Below are 23,757 nucleotides of genomic sequence, written 5' to 3' on the forward strand. Positions count from 1 at the left end.
ACTAATTCACTAGTTTTCCGATTGTGTTCGTCCATCGTTTACTATCCTTTCAGAAATCTGGACATAACGCTTCCTATTGGCCCTTATCCCAACACACGTGTTCTCGTCTCACGTTGTAATAATTGGGGCGCCAAACGTCATAATCACCAGGTCGGACGTCAGTTCCCGCCCCTGTTCGGTCCAGTCTCCACGAGGCACACTGCGAGCCGACGCCGTCATGGTGCAGCCGCCAATGCGTGCGTGACTTCAAACATGTGAGTACATGTAATCAATCTATTTTCGTACTTCGAAAGCACACAACTACAAAACACACGTTAGAGAAGCCTTTCTGTTATCATCGGTCCAGTTCTTGAAAAAAAAATCACTTGTTTATTCAGGCGAGAGCTAGAAAAGGATGTGTATCTGACATGTAATCAGGCAATCACAGCTAGAACATTGGGGAAGTGCTCGACGTTTTCTAAAACAAATCAAACGTTAATTCATTTATGATAAAATATCAAGGGAGTAGTGATATTGCCAAGTCTCTTACTTCATTTGTGTCGGGCTTGAGGTTATGTCAAATGAACGCCGGTCTGTCACTTGTCTGCCGTGGGCGGTGGGTGTTCTCTGGTGTACCAGATACTTCAAGGCCCCAGCTGTAGGAAAGGAACTCCCCCAAAAGCCAATGTTTTCGTTATTGACTTTCATGATATGATATTCATGAGTTTATATTCACCTCATCATATATATTGTCTAGCGATATTCACATGCTTTGCACAGTACGAACATAACCTGCACGCATCCCGCCGACCGTCTTCATCAGGGAAAAATGCTGTAGATTACCGGAAGACCGGCCGACAAAAAAGCAATCAGAGAGCGGATTGGAGTTAGACTAGGATGGACGCCAGGTTACTGAATAAGGGATATCCATGAGCAAATATTTTCTCCTTGATGAAATGAAAAAAAAAAACGATTATTTCGTGACTTCTAGTGTCTTACTCGGGAATAGTAGTTTTTGTGCGTATCAAGTTGTTGTGAACATGTTTTTTTTTGTCATGATCGTGTTGAGCTTATGGGTATTTCTTAGTCGCAGAAAGATTTGAGCTGGTTTCGTAGCTTTGCTCGGAGCCACAGGTGTGTACATGTTGGTTTGTTTGAGCATGATGACTCAAGACGCCACGAAGTTGTCTTATGCGATACCCCCGGTAAATGCAATATGGTACTTTGGTAATGAGGAAATGAGGAACATAATGACATTCACTTCTTTTGAATGGAAGGGCGTGCATCATTAAATGTATGCTTTGAAAATGAATTTGTTATTTCCAGTTCTGCCGTGATAATCTGCCGAGAAAATATGATACATGATAAGAGAACCTGGGGAGGGCCCTGCTGCATTGTGTCGCCCCTACACGTCCTTGTATATATATATATATATAAATAATACTAATCCACTATATTCACTTGTCTTGTCCTTTGCACCCACAAATCAGTTCTTCATGTTCCTTAGTGCTTACCTTTATTTTCCCCATGTTAATTTGTAATAATCCCAGGGGCTTAGCAGTAATGGAAGAAGAAAAAGAACCTTTTAGTAATTTAGGTAGGACTAAGAATGCATTTTGCTTATTGCAGGATGAATAAGAATAAAATCCTTGTTGGATGATGGGAACTTCATAATCATAGTTAGTACCGACTGACACGGAAAGATGTAGATTACGTCAATCAGAACATCACTTCAGTCATGTTGTGAAGTTGCAATAATTATGTATAACGTTGCATGTATTCCGAATGCCATGTAATCCACACAAGCGCAGCCAATGAGACAAATCTATTTCAGAGAAATAAACCACCCCAACAAACTGTTGGACGGCCGGATGGACATCGGTGTTCGTCCGGGAACTTTTAGTTTGAAGACACATACATATTGACTTGAACACATTGATGAGATTAGACGTGTTTAGTGCAGGTTTCCCAGTGGGAACGTGGATGGGTGGGATAGGTTCTCTTAATGGAAACATCGCTTTTACCTTAAGGGGTTCGGCTCCATTACCCATCTGTTGAACCACAAATGCACCTTTTTAAATCAGGGATACGTCCATATTTATATAGGGTGTCATAAATCTGTCAGCAGGGGTTAAGAATCCAGCTAATCAACGTTGTCGACGATGTGTACAAAAACGATCATGAGGCCAGCAGTTCCCGCCCATCCACGACCACCCATTCATCGCAGCGCTGTTTTTTATAGATGAGTCCAACGCAATGCCATTTAAAAGCAAAGTATAGTGTCAAACTTTGAGAAATTCCCGGACAAAAATACTTGAATGTTTGCTTCTCCTAAAACAGTTCCAGTAGATTCCACTCACATACTGCCCCCGTCTCGTATGGATCATATTCTGTGCATGAACACAACCGTTTAGCAATCTCTGGATACGCGACGCCTCAATCCAAAGGTCGTCAGAACAGTGAAATGCTTTAAAGGCAATCTTAAGAATGTGAATTTAGGTCACCAGACTATAATATGTCTGAAATCGGCAACCAGTTATCGCTCTTAACATGTAACAACTGACGTACATGGATGAATGATGGCGTCTAGTTTGCGTCCATTCGCGGCATTTTGCCACTTCTGCGTGTTTTTTTTAAATCGCCATTTTTGACCTAGACACAAAATAGACTACAATATTGGTCCCATATTTGTGGCCACTAGCCGCCAACAAGGTACCCATTAGTCTCCAAAAGGTACCATTACCAAAGGAACTGTAAAAAGTAAGGTGTCAGTTTGAAGGTTGGTTTGTTGTAATAAATCTATAAACTTTTATCATTACACATGCACGGTACAAAACACATAATAGAGTGAAATCCGATGTATGCTTCGTGTCACTTGTCACTTAATGTTCGTCATTGATATATCTGTTACTGCTAGAAGTTATGTATATATATACCTTCGCCAAGAAGGTTATGTCTTCCGTGTATCTGTGCGTCTGTGTGTCTGTATGTCCGTGAACAGCATACTGTAAATGCATTTAAGTTCGCGGGGATTTAATTTCGCGGTAGCGGGAAAAATGACATTTCGCGGTGGATTTAATTTCGCGGTAACACCATCGACTGCAGTCTAATACCTTAATAGAAAAATCTTCGCGGTGGATTTAATTTCGCGGTAAAGTGGTCGCCGCGAAAACCGCGAACATTAATCCACCGCGAACATTTCTGCATTTACAGTAACTCGAGACGTCTTTGATGGATCCCTATGATATTTGGTAGGGAGCAGGGTTCGGAAAAACAAAGGTCAATTTCGATAATGGAGCTTTCTTAGGTACTTCAGGGGAATTTCAGTTTTTGATAGCTCGTGTTCTGGACGTGACTAGCTGTAGTCGTGATTTTTTAGTGGTATATATAGCTATTAGGGCAGAGAGTAAGTGCTGTATAGCGGCGTTTTTTTTAAACTGGGAACGTGTTGCCGCATCGTCATAATGCTTGGTATGTAGATAAGTCAGTAGCTTGTTTGCATAATATGCAAATAAGCTGAAGTTTATAAACCATGATAGGACTCTTTGACCTGTCACATGGGGTGATCACTAAGTCCTCGCTCGGCCTCACCCAGAAATAATAAGCACAGCTCAGATTTCGAACCATAGATGTCAAGTATAAAGTCTTATATGACTGTGTACCAAAATTCAAATTAGTGTGGTCATTACTTTGCAGGCGACAGTCACACCCAGTAACATAAGGTAATGCAGAAGGGGAAAAATCGAGCTGCGACCTGAGGTGTGCGGGTCAACTTGTGCTGCTGGAAGTCAGACACCCACTTCTTTCTGCTTGAAATAGGAAGAAAATCATTATCAAACATTTTGATAATGTCTTTTGTTACTGAGAAAGAATTTACGGCATGGGGAACTCGCCACTTACCTTCTCATTAAAAAACTAGAAAGGCCGACATTTGCTTGAGAGCAAATACAGCATATTTCAGCCATCTCCCTCATGCAACAATAGGCCTTGAGGTCGTTGACCCCTTTGGCCATTCAAAAATGACCAAAAAAACCACAAATATATCATTTTAAAGTGGTCCATGCCAAAAAAATATACATGGGTCATTTGAATAAATATCTAGAGCACCCCTTTACCAATTTACGGGTCATTAGGTTGTAAATCGAGGGAACAGGAGCCAAAAATGTCAAAATTTTGTCAAAAAATGGCCATAAAATCGCAAAATTCAGCATTTTGTTGTACCGTATGGGAAAACTTTTATTGAATTTATGTGCACATAATTGAAGGGCACTTTTATACCAAATTTCAGATCATTTGGTTGTAAAACGAGGCTACAGGAGCCAAAAATGTCCTTTTTTGGTCAAAAAATGGCCAAAAATCGCAAAATTAAGTATTTTGTTGTACCGTATGCCAAAACTGTTATTGAATGTAGGTGCACATAATTGAAGGGCACTTTAATACCAAATTTCAGATCATTTGTTTGTAAAACGAGGCTACATGAGCTAAAAATGTCCTTTTTTGGTCAAAAAATCGCAAAATTAAGCATTTTGTTGTACCGTATGGGAAAACTTTTATTAAATTTATGTGCACATAATTGAAGAGCACTTTTATACCAAATTTCAGATCATTTGGTTGTAAAACGAGGCTACAGGGGCCAAAAATGTCCTTTTTTGGTCAAAAAATGGCCAAAAATCGCAAAATTAAGCATTTTGTTGTACCGTATGCCAAAACTGTTATTGAATCTAGGTGAGCATATGATCAAGGCACCTCTGTATCAAATTTCATGTCATTCGGCTGTAATACCAGGGTACAGGAGCCCGAAATATACATAAAAATTGACAATAACCTCAATAAAATCATTTTAAAGGCAGATATGAAAAAAATGAAAAAAACACCTGAGGGTATTGGCTTACTCTACCTTTGTGCCAAATTTCAAGTCAATCGGTTAAAAAATGGCGGAGTTGATTCGATTTGAAGATTTGACAGGAGAAAGAAAGAAAGAAAGAAACACTAGAAAGGCCGACATTTGCTTGGGAGCAAATACAGCATATTGCAATCCATCTTCATATGCATGCCAATCCCAAATTTAACAATTTTTGATTGATGTACACCATAGGTGTGAATAGAGCCCTGTGGCTTCACATAACGTAGGTACCTTCATACCAAATTTCAGACCATTTGGTTTTCATACATAGGTACAGGAGCCAAAACTTAACATTTTTAGTCCGTAAATGGCAAAAAATCCCAAAATTCAACAATTTAAAGTATTGTATGCCCAAAATGAAAATGAAGTACTGTGGGCACTTGCCAGACACACTTTCATGCCGAATTTCAGGTCATTAGGTTTTCATACAAGGGTATAGGAGCCAAAAGTATACATTTTTTGTCAAAAATAGCCAAAAAAACCAAAATAACTCATTTTTAAAGGGATCTATAAAGAAAGTGTTGATTGGACCCTGTGCTCACATGTCCAATGCACCTATGTACCAAATTTCAGGTCATTAGGTTTTCATATAAGGGTAAAGAAGCCAAAAATATACATTTTTTGTCAAAAATGGCCGAAAACCCCAAAATAACTCATTTTTGAAGTGATCTATGAAGAAAGTGTTGATGGAGCCCTATGCTCATATATCCAATGCACCTATATACCAAATTTCAGTTCATTTAACCTACATACAAGGGCATAGGAGCCAAAAATAGACATTTTTAGTCAAAAATGGCCAAAACCCTAAAATAACTCATTTTTAAAGTGATCTATGAAGAAAGCGTTGATGGTTTTCTGTGCTGATATGTCCAATGCACCTCTGTACCGAATTTCAGGTCATTATGGTTTAATACCAGGGCACAGGGGCCCAAAATATATATATTTTGTCTAAAAATGACCAAAAACCCTAAATATCAAAATTTCTAAGGCCTCTATCAAAAAAGTGAAAAAAACACCTGGGGGTATTTGCTATCCCTACCTCCATGCCAAATTTCAGCTCATTTGCCCCAAAAGTGAAAAAGTTGAATCGACTTGAAGATTTTGACAGGAGGAGAAGAAACAAAGGAAAAGCAATATATTGCAATCCCATACTATGTATGGATTGCAATATAATTACGAATACAATATATTTCACCATACCTATGGTATGGCTGAAATATAAAAACAATGCCTGGAAAGTAATGACTGCAATCATTTGAAATTCGAAGGATAGTGGTAAAAGACATCATACTATAAAGTTGTGCTTCGAAATCTGAGTTGTGCTTATTATTTTTGGGTTAACTTTTGGAGGACTTATTGATCACCCCTCTTATGTACTAGTAACTGAGAAAGAGAGCCAAGTCTATAGATGTCAATTATGGTAATGAAGTCTTAATTGGATAACTAATGGCAAAATATTGTAGTTCCATAGTGGTAAATGATGGGAATTTCATAATTGCGGCATTACGAAACTAAGTGAAGGTGACCATTATTATATAGAAATAATGAAAATCAGGGTCACATGTACATAACTTATGAAGAAACGCGACAATATCCTTCTTTGCTAAGATAAGACGTTTTTGGCGACGCCTCAGGCGCTAGCCTAATAGAATAGTGTGCGTCCGTTTGACAAGAATTCACAAAATTTCGTAGGCATCTGTGTAATTTTCCCCCGCATGCTTAGTTGCATCCTGCCTGTCTGCAATCTGCATTTTTCCGTTCCCCGAAGGGGATTCCAAGTAGCCGAGTGTAACTGATACTCCAGCCATGCCAGGGCAAAGATTACATGTGGAAATCATCAACCGGCCACTAGTTTGCACCACTAGCACACTCACACACATCCTTTATAAATACAGCCAGAATAAAAGGCAATTACTCAATTGCACCAACAACAGCAAATGTACAATTCAAGGGTGCTAGAATAATCAGAATCACTCATGTGGAACCGATTCTCGGAGTTCCCCGAAGTATAATTTATTTAAGAGGCCAGGCCTTGCCTTGCTGAGCTGGACAGTGATTAGCTGCACCACCTGTGGTGCCAACCATGGGCCAGGTCAGATCGTGTTGCTTACTATTTGTGGCACAACACTGCGAAGATAAAGTTGTAGCTTTGCGACGTCAAAAATGACCACCGAAATTTACTTCATTTGTTAGCTGGTGATTTTTGTCCATCAGGAAGAGAAGTAAACTTCTGACTTTAAAAATATACAATGTTCGTGCTGAACTTTGGAAACTTACATGTCCAGTTTTCTTTTTAAAAAATCTGTAAAACAATAAACTTGAGACCCGTACAGCAGGATGGGTCCAGCTGGCATAGGAGAATTCAGCAATAATCAGTAAACAAGCTGTCATTGAGCCTCTGTTAAGCCTGGTTCAAGTGCAAAAAAAAAGATACTACATTTTATGTAGTCTAAAACGTTTCCAAAAAATGTTTCTCGTGTAAAACGTGAAGTATGACCATCTCCTCACTGTGTTTCCTTCAGTTTTTTGGCACATCGGCTGCCCAGAGCCTGTCGCGGTGTGGATTAACAGACGGTCTCCCGGGTATCAAGGCTGGCTACCTTTCCCCAGTGATTGACAGCTCGTTTGCATTTATTTCCAGTTCGGGAATCCTCGGAGAAACCTCAACCAACAGAATGCGATGTTTCTCTATCATCAATTCTCTATTTTTGTTTGTGACCAAATTTTGGGCAAGTTTTGTATGTTTTTAGGCACTAAATCAATGACAACCGAATAGTGGCCTTGTATACCGGAAGTTAATTTTAATGCAATTTTTTTTGTAGATTTTTTTTTCATTTTTTTTATTCACATATATTTTGAGACTATGAGGCAGAAAGCACAAATTGCTTATATTAAGCCTTCTACTCAAGAAACATACGCATAAAACAAGAATAGTAAACCACATTACATACATAAGGCCACGTTGATATGATTATATGGATGACATCCGCGCTCGCACCAATTTTCGGCAATTTCCAAAAAAAAAAAAGTTTTCGACCACACAATAAATTGTGCAAAGCAGCTGTAAAATTAGCACAAATATTCCGTAGTTTGAAGAAAAAGTATCAGAAAACAGATAACTAATGCCATATATATAGGATCTAGAGTTAGCTCTCACTAGTTTTAGACTAGACACTTGTGATATTGTATTTTTCACTGTTTGAATCTTGTATGTTACCTGCAATTAGCCCACGGGCATGAATTTGCAATAAAACTTATTATATAGAATGCCAAAATGAATCTAAAGTCAAAGAATAAGATGTGAAAGGACGGAAAGAAAAGAAAAAAATCTATTGTTGGTTGGGGGAGGTACCAGTACAGAAAATTCAGGTCCAGAGGATCATGGTATACCATACTATGTGTGTTTAGTCCTATGTTCAACCTTCCTGGCCACTTTGATTTCATACAGAAGACAACTTTTTTTTTGGCCAAACTTTTTTTTTATTCGCTCGCTCGCATCAGTTTTGGAGTTCCCGGAGGATGTCATCCATACAATCAAACCAACATGGCCTAAGTACAAAATGGATAACAGAAAAGTAAATTTAAACGAGACAAGTTGGTGCTGAATCAATTAGGAGAACCTGCCTGAACAATGGATATAGGTAATGACAAGATCAAGAATGTTACAGTTCTGTTGATGTGAGAGAGATGTTGATCCTGACAACAGTAAAGTACATAAAGTAGTGTCGTTGTAGATTTATCCATAACTTGCGCAGGATAACTCACTATCAGTGATTCTTACATGTTTTTGTACATTGTGTGTGAATTTCATAGCGTTTGGTCCATAACTACACATGCTAGAGTTTAGAATAGACCAACTCCCTTGCCCTCCCAGCGCGGCATCACGAGGGGTTTTGCTCTACAGGCATGTGTAGTTGAAATATCCCTTTTGAGGGGAAAAACTCAGGAATGGGTTGGCGGATCTTCATGATATTTGGAATGTAGATAGCTTTAGAGATGCCTTACATAATCAAATGCTATTCATGCAAATCAGGGGCTTATTTGCATAATTAATGAGGGCAGTTTATGAATACATTGCTTTTCATGTTAAAATGCTCATAAATATGCCATATGCAACTCAAAAAGAGAGAAATATTAGGCTTACTGTTAAGCATATGTCCGATTTGCAAATGAGGACCTCATTTGTATAATCAATGAGAAACATTAATGGTCATTTTTCACAAGAGTCATATTTCTTGTTGACAGCAATGCCCTACAAACATCCATCACGTAAAACAATCTTCATACATACAACCAGGACCAATGCGAAATGATAGAACACATTAATACTTATAAACAATAAAACCGTCGCCATGGCAATAGTTTTTATTACCACACTTTTTAAAAGTTTGTGCCATTGGGTGCAGGAGGTGATCAATTGACAATTTCTGAAATGAGGACCTTATTTGCATAATCAATGGGAAATACGCCCGACTCTGCTACTTCACTGGGAAAGGTTGATATCAATTGGCATGAAGTCGTGGATCTCTAGTTTATGATGTGCTTCCTATGTTGCATTGATTATCATAAGTGGTCATCCATTCATAACTGCAAAGCTCTTCTTGTTGCATCATTGGTTTCAATTCCACAGTAACACTTCCATCTCTAATACTAGTAACCTGCTCACATGGGCTTCGTTCTTCGCACGTCCGGAAAACGTCCCGAAAATATGCAACGTTGTCACGCTTTTTTAGTCGCCAATTAGGTCGCGGCCCGATGAAATATCATTTGTATTTGTGTCCATTGACAATGAAAATAATTCATTACACTGAATCAGCCTAGGCAGCTGCAACTCGAGCTGGTTATGACTGACCCGCTTAATTACTACAACACGACAGGGTTTCCAAAAATGAAATGCTGAATACGTCCATCGATGCAACTAATTAACAGCATTATTATGTGGGTAAGTCTGGCATACTGGTCACGACCTGTGCCTGAAGCAGCAGGGCATCCGACAGATTTAGGATAATCCTTAATAGAGTTCCAGTGCAATGGCATAGTGGGTAGTGTTCGCCTTGCATTCGGTAGGTCGTGAGTTCGATCCCCGGCCGAGTCATACCAAAGATTTTAAAAATGGTACATGCAGCTTTTTCTGCTTAGCACTCAGCATTCGGGAAAGAGTATGGAAGTTGAACACACACCACTACCAGTGGACTAGCCCCCTGCTGTAGTGATTGCGTTGTGAGGCCCAGGGCTACAGAAACAGAGATGGGCGCCGCCCTATGTTTAACTAACTAACTTAATAGAGATACACGTGACGACCAACCACGTGTCAGCTTAACAACAATTGGACATGGACTCCAATTTCTCAAGTTAGCCCATGTTACAACACACGTCCACCTTAGTAATACCCTAGTTGTCGTTTTGACACAGCTTAACAACAGTTGGACATGGACTCCAAATTGTCTTAGCGCATGTTGCAATCCACGTCCACTTTCTTGCCTAGTAATACCCTAATTGTCATTTTGACAGAAGGGTCTGAACTTTTTGAGAAGTAAAGATTATTAGGGCTGACAAAAATGCAAGTTATGGTTTTCTATTCGTACTGTTTCCTCAATTGCGTATCTTTTGTAATCGTTTTATGACGTTTTCACCGTGCTTCTCATCGTCAGATATGTGTCCTCTCTGGATACGTCAAATTGTAAACCGTCAAGTGAATCATTAGCATGCTGCTTTGCTATGCTGTCTGATGCCTCATTCTTTTATAGCTGATCGAATAGGGTAGAATGGTCAAAGGGTTTGTTTTCAATTATCATTAAAATGTATATCTTTTACTTCCTTTGCCATAATCATGAAAGGAATGACGGTACCAATTGCTAAATAGTTGTGGAAGAACAAGGACTTTTAACCCAAACCAAATTGAAAGCAAAATGAGTAGAAGTTAATGTCAAACAGCAGGTATGCAACAGGTCATGCGTTCACACTTGCATTTTGGTAATATTTTCTATAATCTTTTCAATTCACTAATTCTACACGGTGAGCATATCTACCTTGAGTTAAAATCTCTTCAGCGTAGTATAAAGATAAACAGCAGAAAAGGTGTGCAAATGGATGGAAGACGCATAGCATTCCGTTGATTGTGTCAGCCTTTAATTGATCGAAAGCCACTGCTCCCGTAAGTGATTTTCATGGCACATTTACTCGTTACGTAATGATGATATTTATTATGTGATCACACATTTTAATGCACTTCCTTCTTCTCCTAAAACCGCGTCATCATCCATACCTACTACGACCTACTTTACTATGTTGCTTTTCAAGGATACTGCCTCGATGAGACCTAAAAGGACTCGTCCGCCCACCAAGTAACGTCATTCATCATTGCATATTCATGAGGTATTCTGTTCCAACATTCTGCCCTTTTCAGACACGAGTCATCTTGCTTGAGGCTGCTACAGAGGACCGTGGATAGTTCAGCACAGGCTTGGTGGAATGGTGGAATCGGACATAACACGACTAAACAACGTTGGTAGGCACCAAGTAATACCGCATCTCAGCGTGGCCTTTTTAAGAACACATGTGATATTTTCATCTGGCGTCTGCTCAATCTACCTGACAATGTCGATGTACTTTATACAGTAGTACAGTAAAGGGTTCACCTGCTCCCCGTGTACCCGCAATATTGAACAGAATGGAAGTCGCCGACTACCCAGACAGGGGTTTTGAAGACAATACTACACTGAACTATGATCCGCTCTTCTTTAATACCAGTAAATTGTATTCATACGACTTCATGGACAACTTCACGAGAATGTACGAGTACGATTATGAGTTCGAAGAGGGATTCAACAGCGTCCAGCCACTTCCAGCCCGCGTCATTCTCGGCATCGTCTACTGCCTCATCATGCTGGTGTGCGGCACCGGCAACTCTCTGCTCATCACCGCCGTCTGCAGGTTCAGAGAGCTCCGATGTGTGGCCAACGTCCTGGTGGCCAACCTGGCTCTGTCAGACCTGCTGGTGGCCGTCTTCTGTCTGCCCTTCCAGCTCGACTACTACATCGTCAAGAACGAGTCGTGGGGGTACGGAGACTTCATGTGCGCCACGGTCAACTACGTCCGCACCATGTCCCTGTACGTGTCCACCAACGTGCTGGTGGCTATCGCTATTGACAGGTAGGACAACCTCATGTTGTTGTTATTGTCATTTCTTATTGTCATCTAGACACATATCCACTTAATCTTATAAAGTTATATACCTACAATCAGATGAAAAAAATCTTAATAGGAGATCAAACCTCAACAAGAGAAGATGTGTCTGTGCCATCGGAAGGATAGGTTGTCACTGAATATGGTGTTAGATAAGCTTGGACATGATTAAACATAAAACCGATATGACCATGACGTGTACTGGTTTATATGTGAATTTTTACAAGACGACAGGCATGCACAGTTACACGAGTGCTCTACCACAGGCACAGTCCACGATCTCAAATTATAACTGATGGGCTCCATAATTTATTCCAGAATTATGCCCTCACTTAACGATCGTAATCGTAATTTTTGCGATTTCTACACCTCAGAAACGGTTGCCATGGTGCATGTTCGTTGTTATTAATCAACTTACTGTGTCACTTTCTGAAACATCAATAAGCGTAGTCGACATACGTCTTTTTCTTTATTTGGGGCGCGGCTTAAATTAACTTCCCTTTCATACGCGGAAGATTGCCGGAGTTGATGATTACCACAGTGGCTTCATAGTCCTTCAGAGGCCTTGCTCTTTTCCACGAAAGTCTAACCTTCCATTTTAGACGCAATTAGTCTGTTTTTTTTTTTTTCATTCGTTTTAGACACATTTTGGACGATTAGCTCATACATGGTACAGCAAAGACGAAAGACCTGCTACTTTTTAGATTATACTATTAGATCATGATACCCCGTGGCCAGGGTTTGGTGACTCTTGAGCAGAGACAGGTAAAAGAGCTAGGTCCATTGTTACCGGAAACTTTATCAATATAAGGTGACATTCGCATCCATTCACAGCCCCGTACTATGTGTTCGTTTTGAGCATATTTTCAAGTAGAACCTAAGGCGCCTATAGCTATCAATTACCCTCATTATTTTTGCCATGTGCAGTAGAAGAATCGTTCTACAATTTCATACCTTTGCTTGTTGAAAACATAACACTGAGGAATATTCAAATTTGATCTATGACAGAATAGTCTCATCTTTGATAATCTTTCAATGCAAATTCATTATTGTTTTGGGGTTTGAATTTTTCTTTCGGAATGATAATGTACACTATGGAGTAACAATGATGAGTAAACTTTATTGCAATTGACAAAATAATAACGCCCGTTAGCTTGAACATAGCACAACGTGTCTTCTCTGCTGTATGATCCATTATCGTTGTTGGGGTTGACTTCTTTGCAGACGGTGGCAAATGAGTTTTGCACAATATGTTTCAGTTTTTTTATTTATCCAGGAAATACATCGCCTACTGGCGTTTTTCAATACCTCCTGGGGGGCCGGGAGACCCCAACATAAAATAACACAAAATCACAACAACTGAATCAAAATTGAAATCACAGGTCAAACTTAAATAACTAAACGTCAGGTGTCGACTGTTTACAATACAAATAACTCAAGATGACTTAATATGATAATGGTAATAATAATAACAATAGTAACACATTCAGGCAGTGGATCAACTTAAAATCAAAGTAGGAAAAGTGGAATTTGCATATCAATGTGTCGCTGGTCGGGCAGTGTTTGTTACAAAGTTGATTTGCAAATGAAAAATAACAGTCAGAAGAGAACATAAATGTCAGTCTTAGTAGTCATATGTGGGCTTTGTAATTGTAGTAGAAATGTCATATTTGTGGTATCTCAACGTGTACAACATGATATTTACTCTTGTACCTTCCCCCCACAGGTACTACATTGTCGTCCACCGCCCCATGCAGCAGCGGCGCCGGGCTTGGGTGATGATCATCCCTGTCTGGCTGACGTCCATGATATTCGCCCTTCCATCCGCTGTAAACTCCAAGGTTAGCATTGATTACAACCCATTGATGCATATTATTCAAATTCTGCCTTTTTGTGTTTTAGTATCGTTATCGCTATGCTCTAGAAGTCCAGTACAATTTCCAAGCGGTTGTTTCCTTCTGCTTTTTGCAGACAATGATGAATCATCGGAACAGCACGGTGTTCTGTGGCCAGGCTTGGTCAGTCCGCTCCACCAAGTACTACCAGGCCTACTACGTCATGATGTTCATCATCGAGTACCTGGTCCCCATCATCACCATGACGTACTGCCATCTCACCCTGTGGCTCAAGGTCCACCGCCGCTCCTGCCCGGGCAACACCAACGAGCGTCAGCAGCAGACCCTGGCCAGATCGCGCCGCAAGACGGTCACCCTGGTCATCCTCTCCTCGCTCTTCGTCCTGTGCTGGGGGCCGTACCAGGGCTACACCTTGGCACGTGACCTGTCTCCCCTCCTCCTGAAGGAGAAGCTCAACACCGCGATCTTCTACGCAGTGGAGGCGCTCGCCATGGGCAACAACGTCGTCAACACCGTGCTCTACGTGGCCCTCAACGCCAAGATACGTAAGTATATCAAGCTGATGGTGACCGAATCTGTCATCTACAACAGCTTGAACGTAAACGTGTCGGGCAGCTCCTCCTTCCGAGCTTGCAACCGTCCGGTTACTCTGCCGGTCATCCTGCCTGCTCCCCGACCGAACACGAGCATGACACGCCCGGTGGAGATGTACAGAGAGCGAGAAACAACAGTGTAATCAGGGTTAGGAACATTTTCTGTGAATGTGAATGGAATTGGGACCAATGTTCAGCCACAAAAGTTGCCTGTTGACAGTTATTTAACTCTCTAAATACATAATTCAGGACCAACTCATCGATTAATCGAATAGACCTTCGGCATTGTACCGTCCCACATCTATCAATCAAAAAATTATTTACCCCAGCGTCTCATCTTTGCCTATAAGGTTGATGAGTAGCTTAGAGTCTTGGGTCAACAACCATAGGTTCTTTAGCCTATTCATTCGATCAGATGACTGACGCGCGCTCTTCAAAGAGTACAAATGATATCCTAGCGCATACTTATCAAATTTTGAAAAGTGAGTCAAAAAGGTGAAAAGATGAAAAACTAAGCTGCACGTATGCTTGACAACGACGATTAGACAATCATCACATTGGTGCCTAATAACTTCAAACAAGGGCTGGTTGCTTTTTTGGTACGATGTCGACGGCAGTTTAAGGTAAATAATGTATATATTCACATAAACTATCATGATGTAAAATACTGTCTATATCAGATTGTACATTCTTCACAGATATGCCGTGTAACGTAGTCCACATGCCAATTTTCGCTACAACACGGCTGTGTGGCGGCTTTCAAGAAATAGTGGCTCTTGTCGTAGAAAAAACACGGCAAGACAGTCCAAATATGGCATTATTGACGGTTGCACCTTTACAAACCGATAAATGGTTCTCTCTTCAGACAGTAGGTAAAGAAGTGGACAGTGCCAAACTTTTGACGGTGTAATCTTGTGGAGTAGCTGTCACTCCGTTATCCATGTACTAATTCAAAAGCACAGCGTCGTTCACACTGTACAGCATGGGAATGAAAAAGTGCGTTTTAGATTTTTGTGAATTTACAGTAATCGTATACAACCTGGTATGATCTTCAGAGATCAATGCAGGCTCCTTTTATCATGCTTACCCGATCGGATGGACATTTTGATAATGAGAATCTAGGTTGATAATAACTATAGTCTGTGTAACCGTGGCAGAAACTGCCGAATTGGCAGACTGGTTTAACAGTATAACTGCGGTTCAATCAGGCTGAGACGATGGCCTGTCGCATTGTACTTGGAAACATCCAGTAGTGGCTGGGTGTGTTCTCCACATAGAAGTTGAAGGGAGAGATCGCTCCCTTCTTCTGGTACCTGTTTTCTGACAGTCGATCCCCTCGAGGATCGGCTGTTGCATCGCACTGTCATGATAGGTAGTTAGTTTTATCATATACAGCTGTACATATACACAGCTGGAGATGGCACCAGAAATATTCGCAAGGGCTCATTCGGAGATTTAATCTTTATCAAGGAGACCAGTTCTAGCATGACTGTACCAGCAAGGAAAGTCTCAAAAGGCTATTCACAAAGCAAATGTTTTCGGCGTGTTTTAGGCGTTTTTCTCTGGCTTTCTACTTTGTACCGTTATCTTCATGTTAAGCCGAACCTCTGCTTGGAGAGTATAAAAAAGGGCTCTTTTGGCCGATGATGTCGAACAATGATAAAAGACTTACTCACCATTTCCCCTGCAGGAGGAGTAATTCAGTTCACAGCAAGTGTGCCTGTCCAAGTGTTGGTCTGATGAATGGACATTTCGTGGTCTTTATATTGAAAATCGTCAACAGGAATAAGTTATAATGTAATCAACATGAAATTGGCTTATGTTGAACTTGATTTAAAATCATCACAGGAACGTATCTTTCTGGAGATGCTATACGTACATGCTTTGGCATAATAAAACTGCAAGACTGGCCAATTCTGAACACCTCCCTGCGCCAAAAAATTACTTCAAACCGAATCAATTACAACTCACCCATCTTTTAAGTAAGAATTAGCTATTAGCCCGGTAGTACGTTTGCTTTCAGGAAATCTTAACAAACTATTAAGGTCACCGCTAGTATTTTATATGGATAACATTCTCTGCAGACTCTAAATTGAATGGGTGCGGGAGAAAAAAACAAGGCAGATAAAAAAGAGGATACCCATATTTTCAATTTTAGAGACAATAGGTTTGACTTGAGGAATTAAAGCAATGAACCTGGTAACGCAACTAACAAGGCTTTTATCAGTAATGCAGTGACACTAGTGCCAGCATTAAAATTATTAAACAGAAAAGGATGAGCATTTCTATGACAAATCATTAATACATCCACAGACCTTCAAAAATGGACCGATCCTTTGAGATGTTCATGTATGAAAGGAACGAAATACAAAAGTTCACTGTATCAAAGAAACAATATAAAATGATACGTACATGTAGAAGTCAACAATGGCAGTCCTTGGTAACACTTTCCGAAAGTCTCGTGAAGGCAAACAAGTGTGTCAGGTGTTCATGCGGGTTAACCATACATGTAATAGTGACCATATCAGGGCTCTCTCTGGCATCTGTCCTTGGGCAGTATCGGGGGTCGAAAATTCCAACCCTTTCAAGCATCAAATATCATATGGCATTGTTTTCACGTCATTAACAGTATCACTGAACTTTCACTAAATTCAGATGAAGCCATTTGAAATCTAATCCTCCCCTTTGGAGCACAATTCAGCTCCAGGGCTGCGAGTTGCTGAATATCAACAAACTATTATATTATTTGATACAGAGCAAATAAAGCTCTGTCAAACTGGGAGAATGGGTAGGAATTTAAAGCTGGAAGACCCCAGGACTGTACCCATTAGAGCAGGAGACTGCCTAGACCAGACTATGCTAATGTTTCACAAACCTGAGGCCTAAACAGTGAGTTACTTCTTTAATATTTTTGAACTCACAGAAACTGCCATATACCATAGCTATTTGCTATCAGCATGGATAAAAGAGATTGACCTGTAAAAAGCCATGGTTTAAGGTAACATTAAGCAATTTTGGTTAGAATATCAGTCTTAGAATATTATTCAATGTTATTCATTTATTTGCTTCAACTTCATCACAGAGTGATTGTATATAATGTTATGTATTTGTAGAATTTCTAAAGTTGTTTATTTGATCTTTTCAATGAGTTAATGTAAAACTATACACTAGTTATTTATTCTCCAGGTGCAATATTGCATTTTTGGACATCTGACATTTTCAACAAGCCAGGTTGAATTTCAAACTCATGTCATTCCAGGGTGTTGACCAAAAAGAAATTCTTTTATTCCACTGTATTAACCATGGTATGGAAATTTGCAAGACAAAGTTTCACGAGCGCCGGGCTGTAAATGTACTGAAAATGAAGTAATTGGTCTGACCCAGCAGAATTTAATTGCTTTCAATTTTCTTTCCACTCAAACCAATCTCACGCATCAGACGACCCTGTCCCTTTCAATGTGTTGCAGGTTTCTTTTTTGTCAACACATTTCTGTAGTCTCATCAGTACACCAGCCCGTCACGGGACATGAATGTTCGACCTCATTTAAGATGAAAAGTATTACCATGTTTGCGAAATTGTAACACTGAAAAATGGCTTCACAAGTTGCTCTTTTAATACATCCTTTAATTAGTGCTATGTGGTATCGAAATATGATAGTAGATAAACAGTGTCTAATTTATGCTTTTCACCCTGTACCGATCAAAGGGTCAAACGGACAACATGTAAAACATAACCTAATTTTCATCTTGAAGTTCTTTATCGATGCGAAGGGCAACATTTATTTATCTAATGGTCTAAAGACAATTGTGCTGCTCCTTCAACTTATGAAAGTTTATTTCCGAGAGTGCCAGCAAAAACAGAACATTGTCATGAAAAATAGCTAAGAAGTGCATATTTGTCAGGGACAGTTGAGAATTACAAGAAAACCAGTAATTCCTTCCTCCACCAGGCTTGTTGCCTTTACAATAAGTTAACCTGAAGCGTTTGTAGCAGTCCTGAGGATTTGAGTGATCATTATTGTACAAATGTATGTATTTGAGTTTATACTTCTTTGCACATATATAACATTATATGGGCTTTTATTGTAGATTGTAAAAAAAAAACAGAATTCATTAAAGTATTCTACTGCTGGTGGATTTTGATTGGTGTCTATATAAGAAATGGTTTTCTTACGTTGTACAAAATCAAACTATAGGTAGATGTACATGTACATGTGACTGTTTTCTGTTTCAAATGTGTTAGGAAATATCTTTAATTCTTGCATTACTATGGATAAACGTTGCATTGAATAAATATAATGTTCTGTGCATTGTGTCAGGTTGGAAATCATATTTCCCATGTGATTGCTGATTTTATCAGCTTACCAAAGGAAACAATACTGTGTCTGGATCTGTTATGTCCTTTCATGGATAACTGATGACTGTACCAACAGGTGCATATCGGGTACATGGATTAGTGGGATTTCATTACCAGTTTTACTGTGCTTGTGCAACACAAACTACTTTGGTGACTTTCATTTTGATTGGAATTTAAGCGCTCTATTCCTGGCATCGTTACATTTGTGGGTCTGGTTGAGTGATTTCCTCTGTAATTATGCAACTCATTAATATGCATATCACATCTACAGGTATGCCACTCTCTTAGATTGCAATTTCTGGAGAATGTTGGAGAGTGAAACAGAGATAAATACTCTCATAGTTTGCTTGTGGCTTGTAACCACATTGTATAATGTCCAATACAGCTGGATGTTTTGAGGATTAGATATCATTTAATACTGTGCCATAATGTTGATTGATATTTAGGCAATTTATTAAGACTACGTAACTGCTCTGGACGAAACCTGGAAAGTGATTTTTCTAATATCTGTTCTTAAGTTTTGAATAAGACTGGTCTTTGTTGCTATGTACTGAAACAGGGGCAATGGAGGAGGCTTGCAGTCCACTGGACAGTAGCCAACTAATGTCGCTGATGTTATGTGCTTAACTGCAGTTTGAAGTGACACACACTGTACATTGTTTCATGGGAATTAAATGCTTTGCAGCACACGTGTATATGATGACAAAGCCTTGGACTTCACGTTCACTTTATTTGTTTAAGGTAGGGAAGGTACATTCAGCTATTTTTTTACCTGTTTTCAGACAGGTCCCCCTTACCCGACAAAATGGTCAAATTGTAATCTTCATTTCTGTCTGGTTAAACAAAACAGCAACAAGTTTGCAGAGAATCTCCCACATGTTACAGTGATAGGTTTGCCATATGGTTGATTCGAAGTAAGTAGTAAGTTTCACATATTTGCTATATTCTCATGTTCTAAGTGCAAGACGTCACAACTGTTAAAATCAGATGTTTCTTGATAAAACGTGAAGAAATTGTCCTCTCAGCATATATCATCCACTATGTGTCCAAAATTCCAACCCTCCTGTGCCCAAGGGCAAACAGAAGTAAATTTCACTTTTAAAAAATGAAAAAAAAAAAACTTAACAATTTTGCATTGTTATCACATCGTCAACAGGGTTGGCGGAAACGGCTGCCCGGTCGGTCAGCGGAAACCCCTGCCCGGTCCGGAGGATGGTTTTGGGGGTTTCGAGTATTGCATACAGCAGAGTAAGGTATCTAGTGCGGCTGCGCCTTCTTACAGCCGAAAGTATTGTGATCTCAATATTAAACATACACTCATCGTAGAATAAATGTATACAAAAACCGTGTCGAAATTTTGGACGGGGTTTTGGTTGGAAAACGGCTGGTAGTATTCTGTATCTAAATTACGACAAGGGTAATCATGTACATGTTGTAAATCTGATCGTAATTACGGCCGTATTTACGGGCCATATCACATGGAGAGCGGTCGGTAATATTAAGAATATTCGTCTTTTGAATACCGTGTAGACGGAATATTAATGAGAACATAGTTGATTATTAATCAAACAGCCTGAAACTGCAATTCTTTGATCACGATACTATTTTCTCACATGTCGGAAATGAAGAAACCCGCAGATAATAAAGATTTAACTAAGGATTTAACAAAATGTGTTCGTGGCCGAAGCACCAAGAGTCAGCAGAATCCCATCCAGTCTCAGATCGTCAGGGCGGCTAGAGCCCAAATAACACCGCAATAAACAACGTGGACGCGGTCAGCTCAAGAAAATTTTTTAATTAGCAATTAATCTTCAACACGAATGACTCATACTCTGATCAATGCCCACATCTTATTTGTTTAAAGCTACTCCGAAGAGCAAGTAATGATAAAGTTTACTACTGTCCCCTATTAGAAGAGCTTCACACATATCCACATGTCTACACACTCTGCATATTTCGGGTCAATGACCTACAATGTTATGTGCGCCGAAAACCTCCGATGAATTACACAATCCAATCAATCCAACCTACAGTTTTCTTATTTCAAAGTATAAAACTAGTGTTGGGGATAACATTTTCGAAAAAAAAAAAATCAAGGTGCTAATCAGTTCTTACAGTAAAGGACACGCGGCTCATTATCGACCTTAAGCGCTAATGAGCTGGCATCACCAAAATCTGGTGTTTACCATAAACGTGTATAAGATCGCAATTACACTGTTATTACGGTAATTACGGTAATGTTTACGATATTAGTGCTACTGTTCAACATAGGATCAGCCTACACGAGAAATGCACCTAAATCACTGTTGTGACAGCAAGCCATGTTGTTTACATTTGGTACACTCAAAAACCCCAAAACCAACCTCCGGACCGGGCAGCCGTTTCTGCCAACCGACCGGGCAGCCGTTTCCGCCAACCCATCGTCAACAGTATCACAAACTTTCACGAAATTCACATGAAGCCATTTGAAACCTAATCCTCGTCTTTGGTGCTTGATTCGGAGCAAAGCTCTATGAAACTGGGAGAATGGGCAAACATCTAAAACTGGAAGAGCCCAGGATTATGTAAAGGTTATACCCATTAGAGCATGAGGGCAGACAACTGCCTAGACCATACGGTATGCTAATGTTTCACAAACCTGAGGCAAACATAGCAACTGTTGACATCAGGACTTTCTACCTCATGAGATTACCACTCTGTAAACCAGACTAAAGATCACAGGGCCTTAGCCATGGAGTGTAAATTTCCGTTTACAAAGCTTCTGCTGATCTGGATACAACATGGGGCAGATCACACAGAGATATCATCTCCTACAAATACTCAGGTCACATTAAATTATAATGTTACCCCTCAAATGCAAAAGTCTTGTAATTCTACCTGAACCTAAATGACAGGTTGCATGAAAAGTTGTAAATCTTAGTTGTATGCAATGTTAGATTGCGTGTGACAGCATATTTGTACAAGTAGTCCACATTGTCATCACTAAAGGCACCAGTTAAAATTTCCTTCCTTCTTCTCAAAACATAAGAGCATAATACTTAAGAATCACTCCAACAGCAGTAATCTGGATTTTGAACATACATGTAAGCATCTCTCTTAAGAAATCCATTTCAACTATTTCAGGCTATTACAAACTGGCATTTGATTCAAGAGTTGAGCCTTCTCCTAAGCTACCAGTACTGTTCATACATCTCCTGATCGTGGCTGAATGTTTGTGATATGCTGTTAGTGTTAGTTACACAATACATTGCATTATGCATTAATGTGTAAATTTGGATCCTACAGTTTGTCCAATGTTTATTGAATCATAGTTGAGGCTATCATCTTTATGAGCATAAAACGACAAGTGTACACATATAAAAAGTACTAATACAAATCATTTGTGACAGGAAAATTGACTATTTTTAAAGAGCTTCAATGGAAATAAAAGTAGAGAATGCTAGGAAATGAACCTCTTTCATATTCATCTTGCTTTAGAAATATTTCTCAACAGAACCAGTCAATCAAGTTATTATATCGTGCAGTCCCAATTTACAGCCCCAACAAATGCAGGTGTACTCCAATGATTGATTTTCCTAGTCTGAATGGCCCGGAAATAGGCGGCACCGGTCACTGTTCATCACTCTCTCCATCTCCTTCATCTTCTTCCTCTTCACTGGATGTGACATCTGGGTCTTCTGCCTCCCTGGTGCACTTCTCACATGTGCAGGAAAAGAGATAATTCTCCCTGAAAATGAGAACACAACATTTGGTAATATATGCACATTTAAGCTGCGCTTTATTTTCATTGATGCTTATCAGCTCAAGACTGTTGCAAAACATTTAGACCATACTGTCCACAAACATAGATCAGGGCATGACGGAGCAAATCCATGTGATTTACAGTGAAACTTGTATAAGCGACCACGTTCGTAAAACGACCATCGGCCTGTAACGACCGCTTTTGGCCGGTCCCAATTTTTTCCCCCATAGACACAAGTATTAAGCAACGTAGCCAAAGCGACCACTTGTCTTCTGTGACCGCGACCACCACGAATCCGGCCCGCACACGATCAAAATATTGTGGAATATGATAGTGTTGTTTTGAAGGGTGTATCAGCATTGATTTTTCACAATTTGCGGGAAATCCCGGTAAAATCGGCTTGTGTTTTGGCGACCAAAATATTGCCGAAAACAACTGAATCATTTTCAAGGGTGTAGCGACATCGATTTTTGGTAACTTGCGTATAATGTGTGCAAAAAGTCTAACATGTTGCCTGAATAACTATACAATGTACTTGGATGAAAGAAAACAATATTAATACACAATGTACTATGTGCTCAGTGCCCTCTGCAAGAGGACAATATCAGAACAGGGCAAACTGTTTCTCCTGAATAATTTTGAAAGTTTGTCATACCTGGGTAATTGCTAAGGGAGTTGTAATCTTAAACCATTTGGGAAACCCCTGTGTTTGTTTGTTTGTTTGTTTATTTTGCATGCCCGACAACTACCTTATGGAGTAACACACCAGGTTTATACTGAACAGTATAAGCTGCATATCCGGACAGATTTATTTGCTCCACTCACACCCGAACCTGGAAAGACCCCTATTTTTTTCGATAAGTGCGGTGGGTTCTTTAACGTGCTCAAGGTGTGGCTCTCCTCAAACACGGGACCTCCATTTAATGTCCTATCTGAGGGATGGCCTTAATTGAAACTAGGTACTCATTTTCACCTGAGTAAAGTGAGGAAAGTCGTGAAATGTGCAAGGGCACAAGATCGGTGGCACCTCAACGGACCCAGAAGCTCTGGAAATTTCATTTTAAAAACACTACCGATTGCACCACACAACCCCACGTGTTAAGTTATCATAAACAATATGCACACCTTATATCTGTATCTAT

The 23,757-nt window shown here is 39.8% G+C and overlaps 2 protein-coding genes across 3 annotated transcripts in view; one reads left to right on the forward strand and one right to left on the reverse strand.

The window, feature by feature from the left end:
* Window positions 1–106: 106 nt before the first annotated feature.
* LOC118413313 (prokineticin receptor 2-like) lies at window positions 107–20,965 on the forward strand. 2 transcript variants are annotated; one of them, XM_035816620.1, is made up of 4 exons: window positions 107–254; window positions 11,289–12,034; window positions 13,794–13,908; window positions 14,039–20,965. In XM_035816620.1, the coding sequence occupies exons 2-4, from the start codon at window positions 11,553–11,555 to the stop codon at window positions 14,657–14,659; spliced, it is 1,218 nt and encodes a 405-aa protein (XP_035672513.1). In that variant the 5' UTR covers window positions 107–254; window positions 11,289–11,552; the 3' UTR covers window positions 14,660–20,965. The 2 variants fall into 2 exon arrangements, with proteins under 2 accessions (XP_035672513.1, XP_035672514.1); XM_035816621.1 differs by lacking the exon at window positions 107–254 and having other exon boundaries at window positions 10,478–12,034.
* LOC118413312 (SET and MYND domain-containing protein 5-like) overlaps window positions 19,587–23,757 on the reverse strand; it is a 23,079-nt gene continuing 18,908 nt past the window's right edge. Inside the window, exon 13 of the mRNA XM_035816619.1 lies at window positions 19,587–22,600. Within this exon, the coding sequence (XP_035672512.1) occupies window positions 22,483–22,600 (118 nt within the window). The 3' untranslated portion in view covers window positions 19,587–22,482. The remainder of the gene's footprint in view (window positions 22,601–23,757) is intronic.

This window comes from Branchiostoma floridae, chromosome 4, assembly GCF_000003815.2.
Source record: "Branchiostoma floridae strain S238N-H82 chromosome 4, Bfl_VNyyK, whole genome shotgun sequence".
Classification (NCBI taxonomy): Eukaryota; Metazoa; Chordata; class Leptocardii; order Amphioxiformes; family Branchiostomatidae; genus Branchiostoma; species Branchiostoma floridae.